Source organism: Leptinotarsa decemlineata, unplaced genomic scaffold, assembly GCF_025532065.1.
Source record: "Leptinotarsa decemlineata unplaced genomic scaffold, Ldec_3_MD MMD2_tig00026282_RagTag_RagTag, whole genome shotgun sequence".
In the NCBI taxonomy this organism is placed as follows: domain Eukaryota; kingdom Metazoa; phylum Arthropoda; class Insecta; order Coleoptera; family Chrysomelidae; genus Leptinotarsa; species Leptinotarsa decemlineata.
The window spans coordinates 8,521,852-8,538,748 of record NW_027412668.1 but is presented as its reverse complement, the minus strand read 5'-3'; the positions used below and the strand labels follow the sequence as shown (position 1 = coordinate 8,538,748).

At 36.3% G+C, this 16,897-nt stretch overlaps 1 protein-coding gene across 1 annotated transcript in view; it reads right to left on the bottom strand.

The window, feature by feature from the left end:
* LOC111512313 (ankyrin repeat and IBR domain-containing protein 1) overlaps positions 1-12,390 on the bottom strand; it is a 64,920-nt gene extending 52,530 nt beyond the window's left edge. The window contains exons 1-2 of the mRNA XM_074179763.1: positions 12,270-12,390; positions 2,882-3,200 (exon numbers count right to left, since the gene is read on the bottom strand). Coding sequence (XP_074035864.1) covers positions 2,882-3,050 — 169 coding nt within the window. The 5' untranslated portion in view covers positions 3,051-3,200; positions 12,270-12,390. The remainder of the gene's footprint in view (positions 1-2,881; positions 3,201-12,269) is intronic.
* Between the last annotated feature and the right edge of the window lie 4,507 nt (positions 12,391-16,897).

Here is a 16,897-nt window from a genome sequence, read left to right as displayed (position 1 = left end):
TTATTGGGTCAGCTTTTCGGTTCTCTTCTTGGACGATCCCTTTGTGAAGGTTTTTCCGTATGTGTTTCCACACCAAAAATTCTGCTACCCTCTCAGCTAGTTCACGTTCTATATATGAGTTGAGGATCTGGGTCTGTCACACTGGTCATATTTTTCGTTTTCCATGATACATGAGTGTCCTGACGTCCAGCTGTTCTGTTCCTGTCCACCAGTTTCCTCAATTCCTCATTGCATTCCAGACCAGTATCGATGTCACTTATAAGTTCATCAATCAATCAGTGCAGCTTGACTGTATGAAAATATTGATCAGCTTATTTTGTTATGGCTTCGAATTATTGTTGTACAGCTTCCGTCCCATGTCCCCCGTATCAGCATCAGGTGTTTCTTCCGAGGGATTATTGTTCATTCTTCACTTTCTGCGATACGATACTTCAGCTGCGTAGATTGTGTCGGACACGTTTTTTCCGGTGTCATGCAGTCTGTAGTCAGATGTTGAGTCCTCCACATATTCCAAAATTTCTGTTGTGCCCGATACCATATAGGTCAATGATTTCCCCAGTCTGAAATGGCCGTTCACCCTGGCTTTTCTCAATATAACAAGAAGCGAATAAGGAAGATCCAAGAGGGTCTCCAAAGCAGCTGTTGCGGTGGTTTTCATCGCGGTCATTTGTTCCTATTTTGGCCACCAGACCATAGATGCATATGATATCATTGGTTCAACCGCTATGGTGTAGAGCCAATATATCATATGTGGTTTCAGTCCTCATAGGTCAGGCTACCTTTACCTTTCTTTTTACTCTTCCAGATCAGCAAGGGATTTAGTATAACTCTGAGGTATTTGACCTCCATGACAGCTGTATATTTGCAACTCAGAGTTTCGGACCAAACTCCCCCTGAGAACAGCTCCTTGTAATCCGTGCAGGTTAAAACCTGCTATTATTTCATGAATATATCGAGTGGTCCAACGAAAAGTATGCACCTTCCTTTTCTCCTTAACGTAAAAAATGCTCGGACAGGTCAATTTTGCTTTTGAGGGGAACACATTTTAGATGTATTCTTCTACCTGTGCCTTCAACCCCCTAGCGAGGGTGAGTAACAACCCTAAAATTTCAAATGAAAAGTGTGGTCGAGTAATATATCATTTGAAAGGGCACAAAATTATTTTTCCAATGATACCTAATTTCTTGTATTTACTTGAATAGTTATAAAAAAAGGAAGAACATTTACTTGATATTTTTGGTGTTAATGAGAATGCGGAAAAAAACGACATTTTTATCACTACTACATTCCTCAATTTCTCTCGTGCGTTTTTTGGTTCAAATAACAACAGCAGATAAGTGTACAAAAAGAATTTAGACAAACGTTCATTGATTCAGTTCGGTTGCTTTTGAAATTATTTCAACTTTACTGTAAAAATGGTTTATTCCATTTCTGAACGAGTTGAAATTGTTTAACTTTATTATCAACATGATAGTTGTGCTAGACTTACTGCTCGCCTCTTTAATAACAGTTATCCCGGGAAAAATGTGAATGATTCGTACGTTGACAAGTTTGTCGATACCGGATCTGTCTGTAATGTGAAACACCAGCCACGGAAACCGATCAGAAATGAAGCAGTGGAAGTCGCTGTTTTGGGACATGTTGAATTGGATCATACTCAAAGTACCCGTCAGCTTGCTGCAGCCTCAGGTGTCTCCCGTTCGTCCATAATATGGATATTCAAGCCTATAAATTTCATCCGTACAAAATTAAATTAGTACAGGAACTCAATGAAGATAATCCTGATAGAAGGCTGCCATTTTGTGAACAACTGAGCCAGCTACTAATTGATGATCCGCACCTCTCATTCAACACGTCTCGTGCTTTTCCGATGAGAGTACATTTTTTTTGAATGGAGCTTTGAATAGGCATAATTGCCGTTACTGGGATGGCAGTAACCCACACTTATTCCGAGAGGTCCATACCCAGTACCCTATACCCAGTACCTTTCAAAAAATCAATGTCTGGTGTGGCATATTAGGTAGTCATATCGTAGGGCCACTTTTTATTCCTGGGAATTTAACTGGTGAGGTCTACCTGAACATGCTTGAAGATACAATTGATCCTGTCATAACAGAAATAATTGAAAATGACCAAAATCATAATGATGATCGGTTTCATTTCCAGCAAGATGGAGCATCTCCTCACTATGTTGCTCCCGTAAGAGAGTTTTTAGATGACCGGTTTCCTGGACGGTGGATTGGAAGGAGAGGCCCCATCGAATGACCTGCCAGGTCACCTGATTTATGGCCTTTAGACTTTTTCCTTTGGGGACACTTGAAAAATGAATGTTTTTCTACGCAGCACGAGTTCATAGAAGATCTTCGCTAACGAATTACAGCAGAGTGCAGAAGTATAACACCTGATATGTTAGAAATAGATTTGAACAGAATCTGTATTATTGTATGGAAGCAAATGGGTCACATTTTCAGCACTTGCTGAAGTAGGATTCTACTAAGTCAATTACACATTTCAAAGTACTGGGTTGTAGTTGTTTTTCTTTATAATACCTACAAGTTTGAGTGAAATACAACAAATTAGGTATCATTGGAAAAATAATTTTGTGCCCTTTCAAATTATATATTACTCGACCCCACTTTCCATTCAAAATTCTAGGGTTGTTACTCACCCTCGCTAGGGGGTTGAAGGCACAGGTAGAAAAATACATCTAAAATTTGTCCCCCTTAAAAGCAAAATTGACCTGTCCGAGCATTTTTGCGTTAAGTTACAAAAAAAGGAGAAAAGCAAGCTGTATACTTTTCGTTGGACCACTCTGTATATGAAGTTATAACCAAAGAACCGCCGAAAATAGTTTTTAATACTATAAGTCAATGAATCTTACCATGCTTGGCAGCGTAATGTAGAGCAGTATTGTGGTTATGGTTTTCACCATAACTGAGGTTTGGATCAAGGTTTTTCTTCAATTCAGGTGAATTTTGATAAATTTGCATAGCAGCATACTCATCTCCATGTTGCAGGTATTTTTTGAATTTAGATGAGGTGCTTCCCATCGCAAGATGACTCCTCCTGCTTGTTTCGAGAAGAATAATCTAAGCTACTCAGTTACAAATCGAGGGTAAAAAATTCGATATGTCTACTAGTTAACGGGTAGTTTCATGTCATGAAACGCGATGGCCACTCCGGTAACACCATCTCGTCACCTGAAAAATGAATTGTACATTGAAAATCAGAGCACAGGATATGAGAACTGAAAAGTTGAACACCATTTTCATGTTGGGCAAATACCGTGAATGAAAAAAATCGTTCTGAAACAATATGACTCAATACTGAAAGAACAGTATTTTTAGATGAATGTTGGTAAAATATTGATTCAACAAATTCCAAGAGGATAGATATTGTTATGTGGTATACTAGTTTGATTTTATATCTGAATTGATAACTTGCTACCAATATTAGAACCACTTCATCCGGCGATATTAAATAATATCATTTCAACTTTATCGAGTTATCGATATTTGCCGCATATTTGAACCCCAATTTCTACATTGGCTCAGTACTTATTTCATATTCAAGTATCAGCCAAGTTCACCACATTTCAGAAAAAGAATGTCAATATTGAAAAGACAATTCAATTGGCATATCGGTCTGATAAATCTGTCTATTCCCATACTGGTTGAATATTGTTGAGGCGAGAGGTTATAAACGGAAATATCAGCCTTAACTGATTTCTCATAAAACATGGTGAAACTGAAAAGTTAGAAGGCTAACATAGAAAAGAAAATTGATAGAATTTGGTTTTTTATTGAATATAATCGTCTTTGAGGACGATACAACGATTATAGCGGACAAACAATTTTTCTATACCATTTTTATTGTAAGATTTGTTTCTAGCCTCAAATAGGCCACAGTTTCGATGATTTTCTTTTCAGTTAGCAGTTTTTTCCAGTGTGCATTCTTTCGAGGTCTGAGAACAAGAATAAATCACAGAGGGGTGGATCTGGGGAATACGGTGGATGTGGAAGCAATTCAGAGCCCAATTCATGAAATTTTGCCATCCTTTTCATTGATTTGTGACAAGGTGGAATATCATCTCTTTTTTTTGAATGGGGCCTTTTTTTCGCGATTTAGTCCTTCAAACGCTTCAATACTGCTATTTAATAGCCGCTGTTGATGATTTCCACTTTTTCAATATAGTTGATGGATATTATACCATATATATCCCAAAAAACTGGTACCATAACTTTGCTGGCCAACTGTTGAGTCTATGCAGGCTTTTGAGTCGGTTAACCACGTGCAGTCTACTCAGCCGACGATCGTTTTGATTCTGGTGTGAACTAATGGGTTTTTCATGGTGGAACAGCTTTGAACACTGCTTAGAATCTTCAATTCATTGTTAGTTTTGGTCGATTGTGAGCTCACGCGGCCCCTACTTCGAACACAGCTTTCGTATACCCAAATAGTCATTCATAGTATGTCCAACACTTTCCTTTGATATCTTCAGAGTCTCAGCTATTTCGATCAACTTCACTTCGCGATCATCCAAAATTATTTTGTGGACTTTTTTGATGTCTTCCTCAGTAGGGAGTCCACTGCGTGCACAGTCCTTGGTGCTCATTTTATCTCATAGAAACTCAGCAAACCACTACTCAACGGTTGATTTTCCTGGTGCAAAGTCCGATTAATATTCATCAAGCCAGGCCATGGCTTCAACAGTATTCTTTTTATACGAAATTCCATTTTTCCATTTTCTTCAAACTAACAGAAGTTGCTTTACTCAAAATGTTCTATCCCACAAACTAATAGTTCTATAGCTGTGAAATTTCTAAATGTCTCTTTCGAAGGATAGGTTTAACTGAAAATGTAATAAATTCAATACTGATAGGCTATCGAGTATGGCATCTGGACCCTTCATTGTTTTGACATGTGTCAAAGAAAATATAGCTGTTCACAATTGATGTGTGAATTTCCTTGAGTTTCGGAAAAAAAAAGAATTTAATCTAAAAAATTTCATTTTTTTATTGCTTATTCAATTTGTAGGTAACATCTATATATATATAAAAGAAAGTGGTGTTAGTTACACTATTTATAACTCAAGAACGGATGAACCGATTTGGCTGAAAATTGGTGGAGAGGTAGCTTAGAACAAGGAGAGGGACATAGGATACTTTTTATTCCGTTCGACCGCGTTTCCGTGAAGTCACCAAGAAATCCCAATGAAACATGGTATAGCAAAAACGCATCTGACATGGAATAACAAAAAAAGGTAAATGAAAGCTAAACGTAATTTCGTCAATGGTTATTGAAGGCAATTGATGATGGAAATGGTAGTTTATATTTCCTGGATGCCCCTGGTGGAACTGTTAAGACATTTCTGATGTCATTAGTTTTGGCTACTGTTCGTGCGAGATCCAACATTGCGCTTGCAGTTGCTTCTTCTGGAATAGCAGCCGCGTTGTTAGAAGGATGCCGTATAGCTCATTCAGCATTAAAGTTACCGTTGAATCTTCAAACTATTGAAGAACCAACATGTAATTTCTCAAAGAACTCCGCAATGGCCATAGTTTTATCAGCATCAAAAATCATCATATGGGACGAATGCACAATGGCGTACAAACTTACATTAGAAGTACTTAAGCGAACATTGAAAGATTTACGTAATGACTCGAGATGTTTTGGAAGTGCAATGATTTTACTGCCAGTAATTCCAAGATCAACGGCTGCCGACGAAACAAACGCTTGCCTCAATTCATCGAATCTTCGGCGCTATGTGAAGAAACTTCAGCTGACAACAAACATGAGAGTTGCATTACTTAATGATACATCTGCTGAAGATTTCTCTGAGCAATTGCTGACTATCGGTAATGGTCGAGTACCGGTCGACGAATCAAGCGGATTGATTTTATTTCCTCAGAATTTCTGTAACTTTGTCTCATCGAAAGACGAACTTATCAGCAAAGTATTTCCAAACATAATTACCAACTACAAAAATAATGAATGGTTGAGTGAGCGAACAATTTTAGCGGCTAAGAATGAAGATGTAGATGACCTAAACTACATAATTCAGAATGATATCATTGGAACAACGCATTCATACAGATAAATTGACTGTGTAACAAATGAAGATGGAGCCACCAACTATCCAATTGAATTCTTAAACTCCTTGGATGTGCCTGGCACAATTTACGCCTAAAGGTTGGCTCCGTAGTAATCATGCTTCGAAACATAAATCCATCAAAACTTCGCAACGGTACACGTTTGGTGGTAAGTAAATTGATGAACAATGTGATTTACGCGACGATACTCAAAGGAAAATTCGAAGGTGAGGAAGTTCTCATTTCGAGGATCCAGATGATCCCAACCGATATGCCGTTTGAGTTTAAAAGACTTTAATTTTCAATTCGTCTTGCATTCGCCATGACCATTAACAAATCACAAGGCCAATCCTTGAAAGTTTGTGGTGGCATGTTGTGGCATGTTCACGGGTCGGAAGACCATCTACGTTGTTAATATTTGCAGGTTTTTCCGGGTTTTCCTGCAGCTGAAAAAGCAAATGCGTCACTGGAATCAATGAAGTCGCCCCGGAGCACCAATTAATTTTTATTGTTGTTTTTATTTTCATCGTTATTGTGATAACACCTCAGGCAAACCTAAGTGAAGAAGGGTGATGAGGAAGGTATTTTGAAATTTCAATATTTAGTGAGTATCGACTTAAAACCTGGTATTTTGTTAAAATTTCAATATTGATTGCAAATCGATTCTTAGCTGAAATATTGGTGATGCGATAATCATTTTACATTATTTCGAAGAGGTTATCGAATTTATAGTTATTTGTTGAGTACATTGGCCTAATTATTCAATATGCCTAATGCACATGCACATTTCAAGACTACTATCCATGATAATAATCATAGAACTTTCATAATAAATTTCATTCAAAACGCGTTTCGCTACAACTACAACTACAACTACAAGCTACAACTATTATACAATAGGTAATGACAAAACTTACCGGATAAATGATGAAATCCGTTAAAAGAGATAGATTCCGATAGACCTAATAGGTAAAATAAAATATTACCTTTACTAAACAGGTGGAATATTGACACTTTATGTCAAAACTGGTAAAACATTTGAATAGAACTGGCCAATTCAAAATCCATATTTTTTTTGGTGAAATATTGACATTTTATGTCAAAATTCAATCAGAAGAGAATAAATGTTTCAAAATAAAATTTCGAAACATTCATCTTTCCCACACAGAAAGTTCTGGTAAATGCCTGCCGAAAAACAACTATTTCCTTGGCTAATACCACGCTGCATATTGAATTATATTCGCCAGACATCTATGCAAGATACCTCACAAAGGCTAGTCTAGTGTGGGTAGTTGGGAGAGATGGATGTTTCCAAATTTCATTTCGAAATAATCATTTTCTTGTACGTATGTATCTCTCCCCGATGCAGTCTTCAGACACATTTTGATCTCTGTTAGAGTATTGGGATGTTTCTTCTCCGTATAGGGCTTTGTTCACGAGATTGAGGTGTTTCTAGTTAACAATCTTTCTTTTAGACGATGGTTTCATAAATGCAGCGGAGCCGCGTTGAAATTAATCGAGTCCCAATTTTCAGACACAAAATTCAATAAATGAATAATTATTCAGATAAATTCAAATAAATAAATGATTATTTATTCACATAATCAAGGTTTCACATGAAATGCCAATATTTCACCTGTTTCTTACAAGAAATATTGTATTGTACCTAATTGTTTATTTAAATTCTATTCATTCCACCAGATTCGATAATTTTTCTAATGAGTTGTGTCATCACCTACTGCTATATAAAAAAATATGTAGAATAGTTTTATGTACCAGTAACTGATGAAGCTAACGTGTACCGAAACGCGTTTCAAATATAATTAATTGTGAAAATTCCATGATTATTGTCACGAATAGTATGAATAATTTACATCTAGTTACGGGTGTTCCACAAGGTTCCGCTCGGAGGTCCGAAAATGACTAAAATGAAGTGCTATGATAAAAAGCATAAGCTTTTAAGCCAGATCGAGGACCGAGGTCCAAAATGATTATGTTTGCGACACCTGGTATATTGCGTTTCCGAGACGACTGTTATATCTTTCTTATCTTTGAAATGGATCAGTGAGACAATGAGCAATTTGGATTTTCTGCTGCTACGAGCGCTGGCTTCTGATTGGTCGACTGTGCGGCAAAAGTGGGGTGATGGTGGTCTGAAATGGGTCTATTCCCATAAATACATGGGATATCCCCACAAATGCATGGGATAAATCCCATAGATAGAGGGAAATGTCTTCGGGAAATGTCAGTGAGGCACTGTTTGGAATCTTTGGTGTAGTAATGAATATTACTGGAGTCTTATCCCAACACCAAACCATTATTTCAACACCTCGATCATCTTCAAGAGGAAGATCAGCCACTAATAGTTTCTAGAGGGGTATTGTAGATGATATAATAAGGAAGAACAAGTTTAGGTTGAGAATGAACGAAATCCCGACTTTTAACCTGCAGTCGGGCGCACCTGATCTGACAGGCACAAAAAAAATTACTTTTGATATAGTTTCGTCAACAACTTGTGTCACTATTGGTAAGTAATATATGTATTTTCATTTTTCGTTCAAGTCGACTCACTGAGACAGTCACGATCTGTGAGATGCACGCGCCCGATACTGTTACATTACAAAATTGATTTCAGGTTACAAGAGTGAAATAGCTTCAAGCAGAAGACGTTTTAATCCAGATGACCCGCAAGATGCCGAAATGCTACGACGTATGCTGGAGGACGACGATGATGATACTGTAAATGACATAGACTTAGAAAGTGATAGTGAAAACGAAGATGATGACATTGAGACAAGGGAAAAAGGATCTGAAACTGAACAATCTTCGAGTGAAGACGAAGATGATACTGACAATGATTTTTGGGGAAGGATAAAATAACCAAATGGGCTAAACGCTGGAAACCTTCTAAAACTCGTGCTCATAATATACTCACAAAAATTGCTTCTGCTAAAGAAGCTGAATCAGCTGTTGATGCTTGGAGCTGTTACTTTACCGACGTGATCTTGGATTTGATTATGAGGTGGACTAATCAGCATATAGAGTCAATATCCGATAGGTTCGAGCACGAAAGAGACGCCAAGTTAACAGACAAAGTAGAGATTAAAGCCTTTTGTTCTTTATTATATTTCGCAGGAGCTATACATAGTAATAGGCAATCCCTAGAAGAAGTATTTGCGGCAATGGACAGGGTATAGAATATTTCCAGCTAGTCATGTCTATAAAAAGGTTTAAATTTTTACTAAGATGTTTGAGATTCGATGACCGTAATACACGCTTGGAAGGAAAAATGAGTGACAGACTCGCTCCAGTACGAGAAATGTTCACATTATTTGTGAAAAATTGTCAAAATAATTATTCTCTAAGCCCGGATGTGACAATTGATGAAAAATTAGATTTTCGAGGCAAATGTCCATTCAGGCAATATATTCCATTTAAGCCGGCGAAATATGAAATAAAGATATATGCCTTAGTTGACGCTCATTATTTCTACAGTTATAATTTGGAAATTTATGCTGGTAAACAACCATGTTGCCAGAAACACTCGACGTTGGCCCATGGCTATATTTTTTTCCATGTTGAATATGTCGGGAATTGATTCTCAAGTAATTGTATCAAGAAATGGAAGCAAATTGATACGAAGGCGTCTTTTTTTACGACAACTAGTAACAGAATTAGTGTTGGAGCACTTGAAACGAAGGAAGCTAGTTTCCCCTGGCCTGCCAAAACATCTTGAATTGAAAATCCACAGGTATACCATACAAGTGTACTACACATTCAGGTATACCACACCTTTGGTGTCTTGAATTGATTTTACAATTCGCCTCATCTTAATTCGCCTTAATTCACATTGTAAATTGTATGCTATACCTGTATAGTATAAATAGGATCAGCCTTGCAAGTTTTTCCAGTTTGATCTTCCTTTCGAAGATGGTCACTTGGTGATCGGAACACGTGTCGAGGTGTTAAAAATAACGTTTTGATGTTGGGGAAAACCCCAGGGATATTGACAAAAGCCAAGATGAATATATCTCAGTTTCATACCATCGATACACGAAGAACTTTGTAAATATTTTCAAGGAACTAGGTACGAAGGTGGTTTTCAAAACAAGTCATACACTACTGAGACTTTTATGAAATTCAAAAGACAAAGTCGAGAACTCGGAAGAGTCTGGAATTTACGAAATTGAAACATACTAATATTATGAATAACGATGGTGGACCAATACCTAATATTATTCTATATAGCTGGTTGAAATAATATTTTAATTATTAGATTTACCTGACTATTACATACGGACACATTGTAAAAATAATTTAAGACTAGTAGATGAGGCAATATTGTGAAATTAATTTAGGATGCAGGTACCTTGAAGAAGTATCTATGGTATAAATAAGGATACCTTTCTAAGTATGTTTACTTTGATCTTTCTGTTGAAGATGATCACTTGGTGATCGAAACACGTGTCGAGGTGTTAATATCACCGGTTTGGTGTTGGGAAAAAACTCCAGTGACATTCGACCTCTGAGGACAGTCAAGTCCAGCAATATATTCGTGGTTCGGTCTATCATCACTGATGAGACATATGTTTGGGATCTAGTTTACAACTAGTTGCCCAGCAGTGAAAGCTGCAGTGAAAGACAAAGGACGAATCTTGCTGGATATTCCAGCATTCAGATTCTTATGTTCCACCAAGGTTTGTATATTTTACCTTTTCTCAAATTACCGAAAAAAAAGTTTTGGGTCAATTATCAATTTTGGTGTTTGAACACAGCTACACAAAAAAAAAACAAATAATCTGTTTTCGTTATCATTATTTCCTTCATTTCAACATAACCTCTAAAAACCTGATCGTTTCGTACATAGAGATCATTTACTAGTTCGAAGATATTTGGATATTTGCCGAAGTAATGGGGAATGTTCCCCAATTTGGATTATTACAGCAAATGCAAGTTTGAACAAAATGAAGTTGAGTTTGATTCATGAGTTTTTCAAATTCACTTCGAAAAGTATTCACATTGATGTTTCAAATGTTGGGTTTTAATTTTCAAAGAGATTTGTTTCTAATTCACATATTGGCAACAGCGCCTATATCAAGTTGAAATAATTTAAACGTACCTAGATATTCTACTTTTAAAAGGAAAATTATCTTTATAAATCAACAATTGAAGCAAAATATAATTTATAGTTCAATACCACATCCACACGCCACATAAACAACAGTTGTTTTGTTATTCATTTATTTACAGGAAGATAGGTTAGGTGCACAAAATGTTATATGTCACAGAATGTCTCGGAACTCGGAACATAAGTAAACAGAACAGCACGCCTCTGAAATATTTCATCTTTGTTTGTTTCATACAGGTAACAGATTCATTGTCCTCTATTATAACCAATGTTGCCAAATGGTGAAATAGAAACGAATCCCTTTAAATGTTGGATGCATTATTTCATTCCTCTTTATTAAGTATTTAAATAATTTTTTAAAGAAAAAAGTTGAAATGATAAGTTTAAAATGCGTTGTTTTAAAGCTTTTTTATGAACACTACTTGATTTTCGTCAGGAGGGACATTCCCCATTAAAATGAGATGAAGAATATCACAAGCGTCCTGATGGAAATTCAAATGGCTACAATTCAGATCAACTTAGGACTCCACCGCATATAAATATCGCAGTGAAACAATTAAAGAGCCCAAAATCGTTTTTCAATATGGAATCAATATTGCGAAATTATGTTGCTTCAATATTTGCAATCCAAATTTCCTGACTGAAAAACTGTTTGATAAATGTTGTTCGACTAAGTACACCAAAATGATATTGAATGAATCATTTTTGTACGGTCCATTTTTTCTACTAGATCAAATTATTGTTCAAGAAACGATTGAAATTGCATAGTTTCATGCATCCGGTAACGCCTACTACACATCATCAAATGTCACTTCAATTTCAGTACGTACTGCTAATGGGATGGTACATGAAAAATAATTATGAAATGATAACTCTAATTCACTTCTGCATATGCAACAGTATGCCAGTTACACACCCTGTTTCGCTTTTTTCTCATAATTCTTTGAAAAGATAGATAAAAAACAGACAATAATGAACACTGACATGCAAAAGGTACTGAAGCATTCAGAATACTACCGATAAGTACAGTGAAATAGTTTAAAACTCACCCAGACCGCTGCTGATCTATTATTTGACATTTTCTTTATATATGAACCGAAATTTCTGATAAGAAATTGACATTTTCATGATAGCCGTACTGTAGCGAGGACATCGCTGACAAATCGATTTTTCAGACACATGCGCTGATGACGCGACGCCAAATAGCGGCTCTTTTAAATTGTCGCCCACTAGTTAAATGTGCTATGTTGACATGATCAAAATAAAAACTCGATTCTATTGCAAACGAAGGCACGTATTTCTTCTATAGGAGGAAAGATCATTTTGCGCAGAGTTCAAAAATGGTATATCAGTTTTTCTGATATCCCATATTTAGTCGTTGGCGAGAGGCATGACAGTTACAAGTGTTTTGCGTGTTCAGCGATTTTCTGCTATCGAAAAAAAGAAAAAAGGGGATAGAAGAATTTGCATCAAGTTTATAGTAGCATACGGAGATTGTACTTTGAGTCAGAACAATGTTTACTTGTAGTATAAGCTCTTCATTGAAGGTCGAGAAGATGTGAACGACGACTCCCTGGAAGCTCACACTCGACCAAATAAACCCAGCTTGTTAACGAAGCCGATTAGTTCGTATGGTGAGTGGTCTTTCAGGTCAGACGGTAAGAGTACGGCTCTGCCGAACCTGATTCGGTACCCAGCGGGGCAGGCACAAAGTATATGCTCTGCTGTTTCATCGTTAATGGGGTAGTCGGATAGTCAAGGTGATACCCGCGACAACCTTCTCACATGAGGGTCTTTGTACGTCAGCTACACCTGACGATGCCATAGATTAAACCGTGTAGGGCTTTTTCGCCTCTGATTTTGGTGAATTATCACTTGAGCGCAAACGTTTGCTAACCTGCTCATGGGGGGTTTGTTCCTCTATCTGAGACAGATTCTGCGTACGCCGCTCAAGAATTTAGTGCAAGGCGGTTTTATAAGGTACCCCACTCTTGAGGAGACGACTCAGTCGTTTCCTGGCTGCACCATCAAACCTTTTTTTTAGGTTCAGTTATTGGATCAGGAGTTGGACAGTTGAGAATCTCTCGCTCCTGATATAAATTTACAGGGAGGTCAGTTGGAGTCGTAAGCTCGATATTCATCTCCTCTGTAGACTCAGCGTCAGAAAGAATTTTTAAGTTTACTCTGTTCATAAAAGTTCTATGAGTAGCTAGGGAAAGAAGGTCAATCACGGCAGAGTCCCGCATTACCGTGACAGGGCGATGCTACGACGAGAGGGCGCCTGGTATCTCAAAGGTTTCGTAGAGACAGCTGAAAGGTTCAGTGTCATTCATTCTCTCGGCACGGATACACAGACCTTAGGATTAGGCCATTGTTGGGATGCCATTCAGTTACAGAATATCAGAACCACAAGTGATTCTGTGATTCGCGTATCCAGCGGGGCTACGTGGAAGCAGGCATCCGATGGCCGGTTTGCTGTACCCCCACATCTCAAGCCATTGCAGTCGCCAAAAACAGCACGCACAGTTGTGCAGGCAGTGAAAGATGAACAAGGACAGGAACCTAATGAGATCTATGAAGAGGTTCGTCATGTTCATGACAGCAATAGCTCAGGAACTAGAAAAATAGTCATCAGTAGTATTCAATATCAGGGTATGAAATGGGATCACTATAATTCGGACTATATCTGGTTGTAGTATTTATATAACGGCACTTACTACTTATAGTTTCAAGAGTTAGCAGCCGTATAGCATGAGTAAATGAGTCAAAGAGCACATAACCACATCATAATTCCCAATTTACTCCTGGATATTTGGGTACACATTAATTGAAATACAATACATACAAATGACAAAGTTATTGTGATATCATATTATTCAGATCAGAAACTAGAATAATGTATTATTATTTCGGTGAACTGACAATCTCATGTTGGGGAAATTTAAGAATGAAAACAATGTTTTTCATCGAATTTTCTAGGTATTTTCACCCTTCAAAATCTAGGATAAAACATAATGGAAAACTTTGAACAAATGTAAAAAGGGTAAACTTTTTAGTTCACCCCGATAAGTGTTAATTCAGTATTTTTCACAAAATAATTATCTTTTTTTACCCTTTTTTTTCAATATTTTTGTTGTTGTCAATTTCTTTGTGAGATACTAGCAGATATCTCCAGAATATGTTAATTGTGAATGAGCGGTTTGAATATTAGATCTATATCACTTTCGATTCAGATGGTGGAGTACCTAACAGGATAAAAAGTTTGACTTTTTTCTCATGTGTGAAATATGGTTGAGACCTGATATTGATGATAATAGATAGATAGATTTTTATTGAACCTTTTTGGTACATAATGTGTAGATGGGATAAGTCATTATTGTAGTTAAGTTATAACCATGCATACATATAGACAAAGGTACAAACAATAAAATAATAATAATAAAACAATAAAAATAATTTTGTCCAGGCATCATATAAAATCCTATGTAATAATGTCAATAATATATATATATATATATATATATATATATATATATATATATATATATATATATATATATATATATATATATTTCAACTGTTTTTGTTTTTGTTTGTTGTTTTATAAAAATCCTGTCTGAGCCAGTAGCTAGTCCCCAGACCGACATGTTCTGATACATGATTGAGTGAAATTTGGTATAATAAACTGATATCAGTGAGTTTGTATCTAACTTGCACAAGAGAGATTTCATCAGATAGTATGATTGATTCAATTTCTTGCATATATAATCTATATGTTCTTGCCATGTGAGGAGTGAGTCAACCATAGTTCCTAAGAATTTTGTCGAGCTGGTCAGTTCTAAAGGTTTATTTTGGAAACTGAGATTGAGATTATGTTCACTTCTCGATGAATTCGCGAATTTCATGTATACCGTTTTGTTTGGTTGACAATGAGTCTGTTCTTGTTGCCCCACTCATTCAATTCGGTTAGAACAGCAATTACCATTTGTGTCATATCGTCAGATGTTTTACTAGAAAGAATGATAGACGTGTCATCTGCATAGAGAAATATTTTTCCATGACTTATATTGAGAGGAAGATCATTCACATATAATAAAAATCTTTGTGGCCCAAGAACGCTGCCCTGAGGGGTACCTGTTGTAACTGAAGATTTATCCGACTTGATGTTATTCTGCTTCACCTGGAAACATCTATTCGCCAAAAAAGAAACAATTAATTGATTAACATTACCACGAATACCAAGGTGGAAGAGTTTGTCTGCTACAAATTTAGTGTTCAAAGTGTCGAAGGCCCTGCTCAAGTCAAAGAAGACTTCTACAACAATATTTTTCTCGTCAATTAAATCATGTATGTGTTGCGGTTTCTGTTGAGTAGTTCTTCCTGAATCCATGTTGGCACTCTGTCATCAGATCGAAGGTTTCGAGGTAGTCGTTTATTCTGAGAGATATTAGTTTTTCCAAAATTTTTGAGAGTACGCTGATAATTGATATAGGATGATAATTTTCGATACTTTTTTTGTCACCACTTTGCAATACGGGTACAAATGGCAATTTTGAGAGGATCAGGATATTTTCCAAAAATTTTCCATAAATTCATAATATGCGCTATTTGGTCTGATAATGTATCTACACATTCTTTAATAATTTTTGTAGAGACCTCATCATACCCTGTGCTTTTTTCATTAGGTAATGAGGCTATGATTTTTTTTACTTCGTTTGTTGTTACGGGTTTGAAAAACATCGTTGTAGTAACATTCGCCATTGTTGTGCAGCTGTCTGAGTAATTACTGCTGTCTTAGTAATTGATATTTCGAAAGTTGCTGAATACAGAATTCATGAATATGATAGAAATACAAGAGGCGGTGGTTTGATGATTTCTCTTGAAAATGAACTTCGTGGTGAAAACATGAATTCACCATCTACTGTTTTTTGAATTTTCGTAGTTCAAACTGGGAATAGAGAATGAAACCAAAAAATAGTCCCAGGACTATTCTATAGACCTCATACTGGGGATTCAGCGAATTTTCCAACGAAATTTGAGAGAATGTTGAATATAGTTTATCAAACAGTTGATGATGTAGTCTGCTCCGGTCACTTCAACATTTATATACTTGAAGTGAACGATAATAATGTAGATCATTTTACTTCTGTATTAGACTCATTCAATCTTGATCTATCACTGTCAAAGGCAGATAAAATAATTGAGTGTGAACTTATGATGCACTGTTCGGAAACTTTGGTGTAGTAATGAATATTACCGTTATTTTCAACACCTCGGTACGTGTTTCAATCACCAAGTCATCATCTTCAAGACAAAGAGAGAACTCTTCAAGAGGAAGTTCAATCTTCCTTTCATCAGTTCGGAATTCCATTGTCTAATATAATATAAATTTATTTGAAATCCCTGAAAAAAATAAAAATAAAAAGATTAACCGAAAATAACAATTTTATTAAAACAAAAAATTGAAATTACAAGGAAATAACATACAAGCTACAACCAGAAAAAAAAAATTGAAATATTATTAAAAGCTGAAAATAAAAAAAATTATTAACAAAAATGAAAAATAAAAATAAAAATTAAAAGATTCCAGACCAAGTTACGTCACGACGTTTCGATTTTTAGTATTCACTATCGTCTTCGGGTGATAATTGGACTTATTCCTCCGAGATCTGACTAT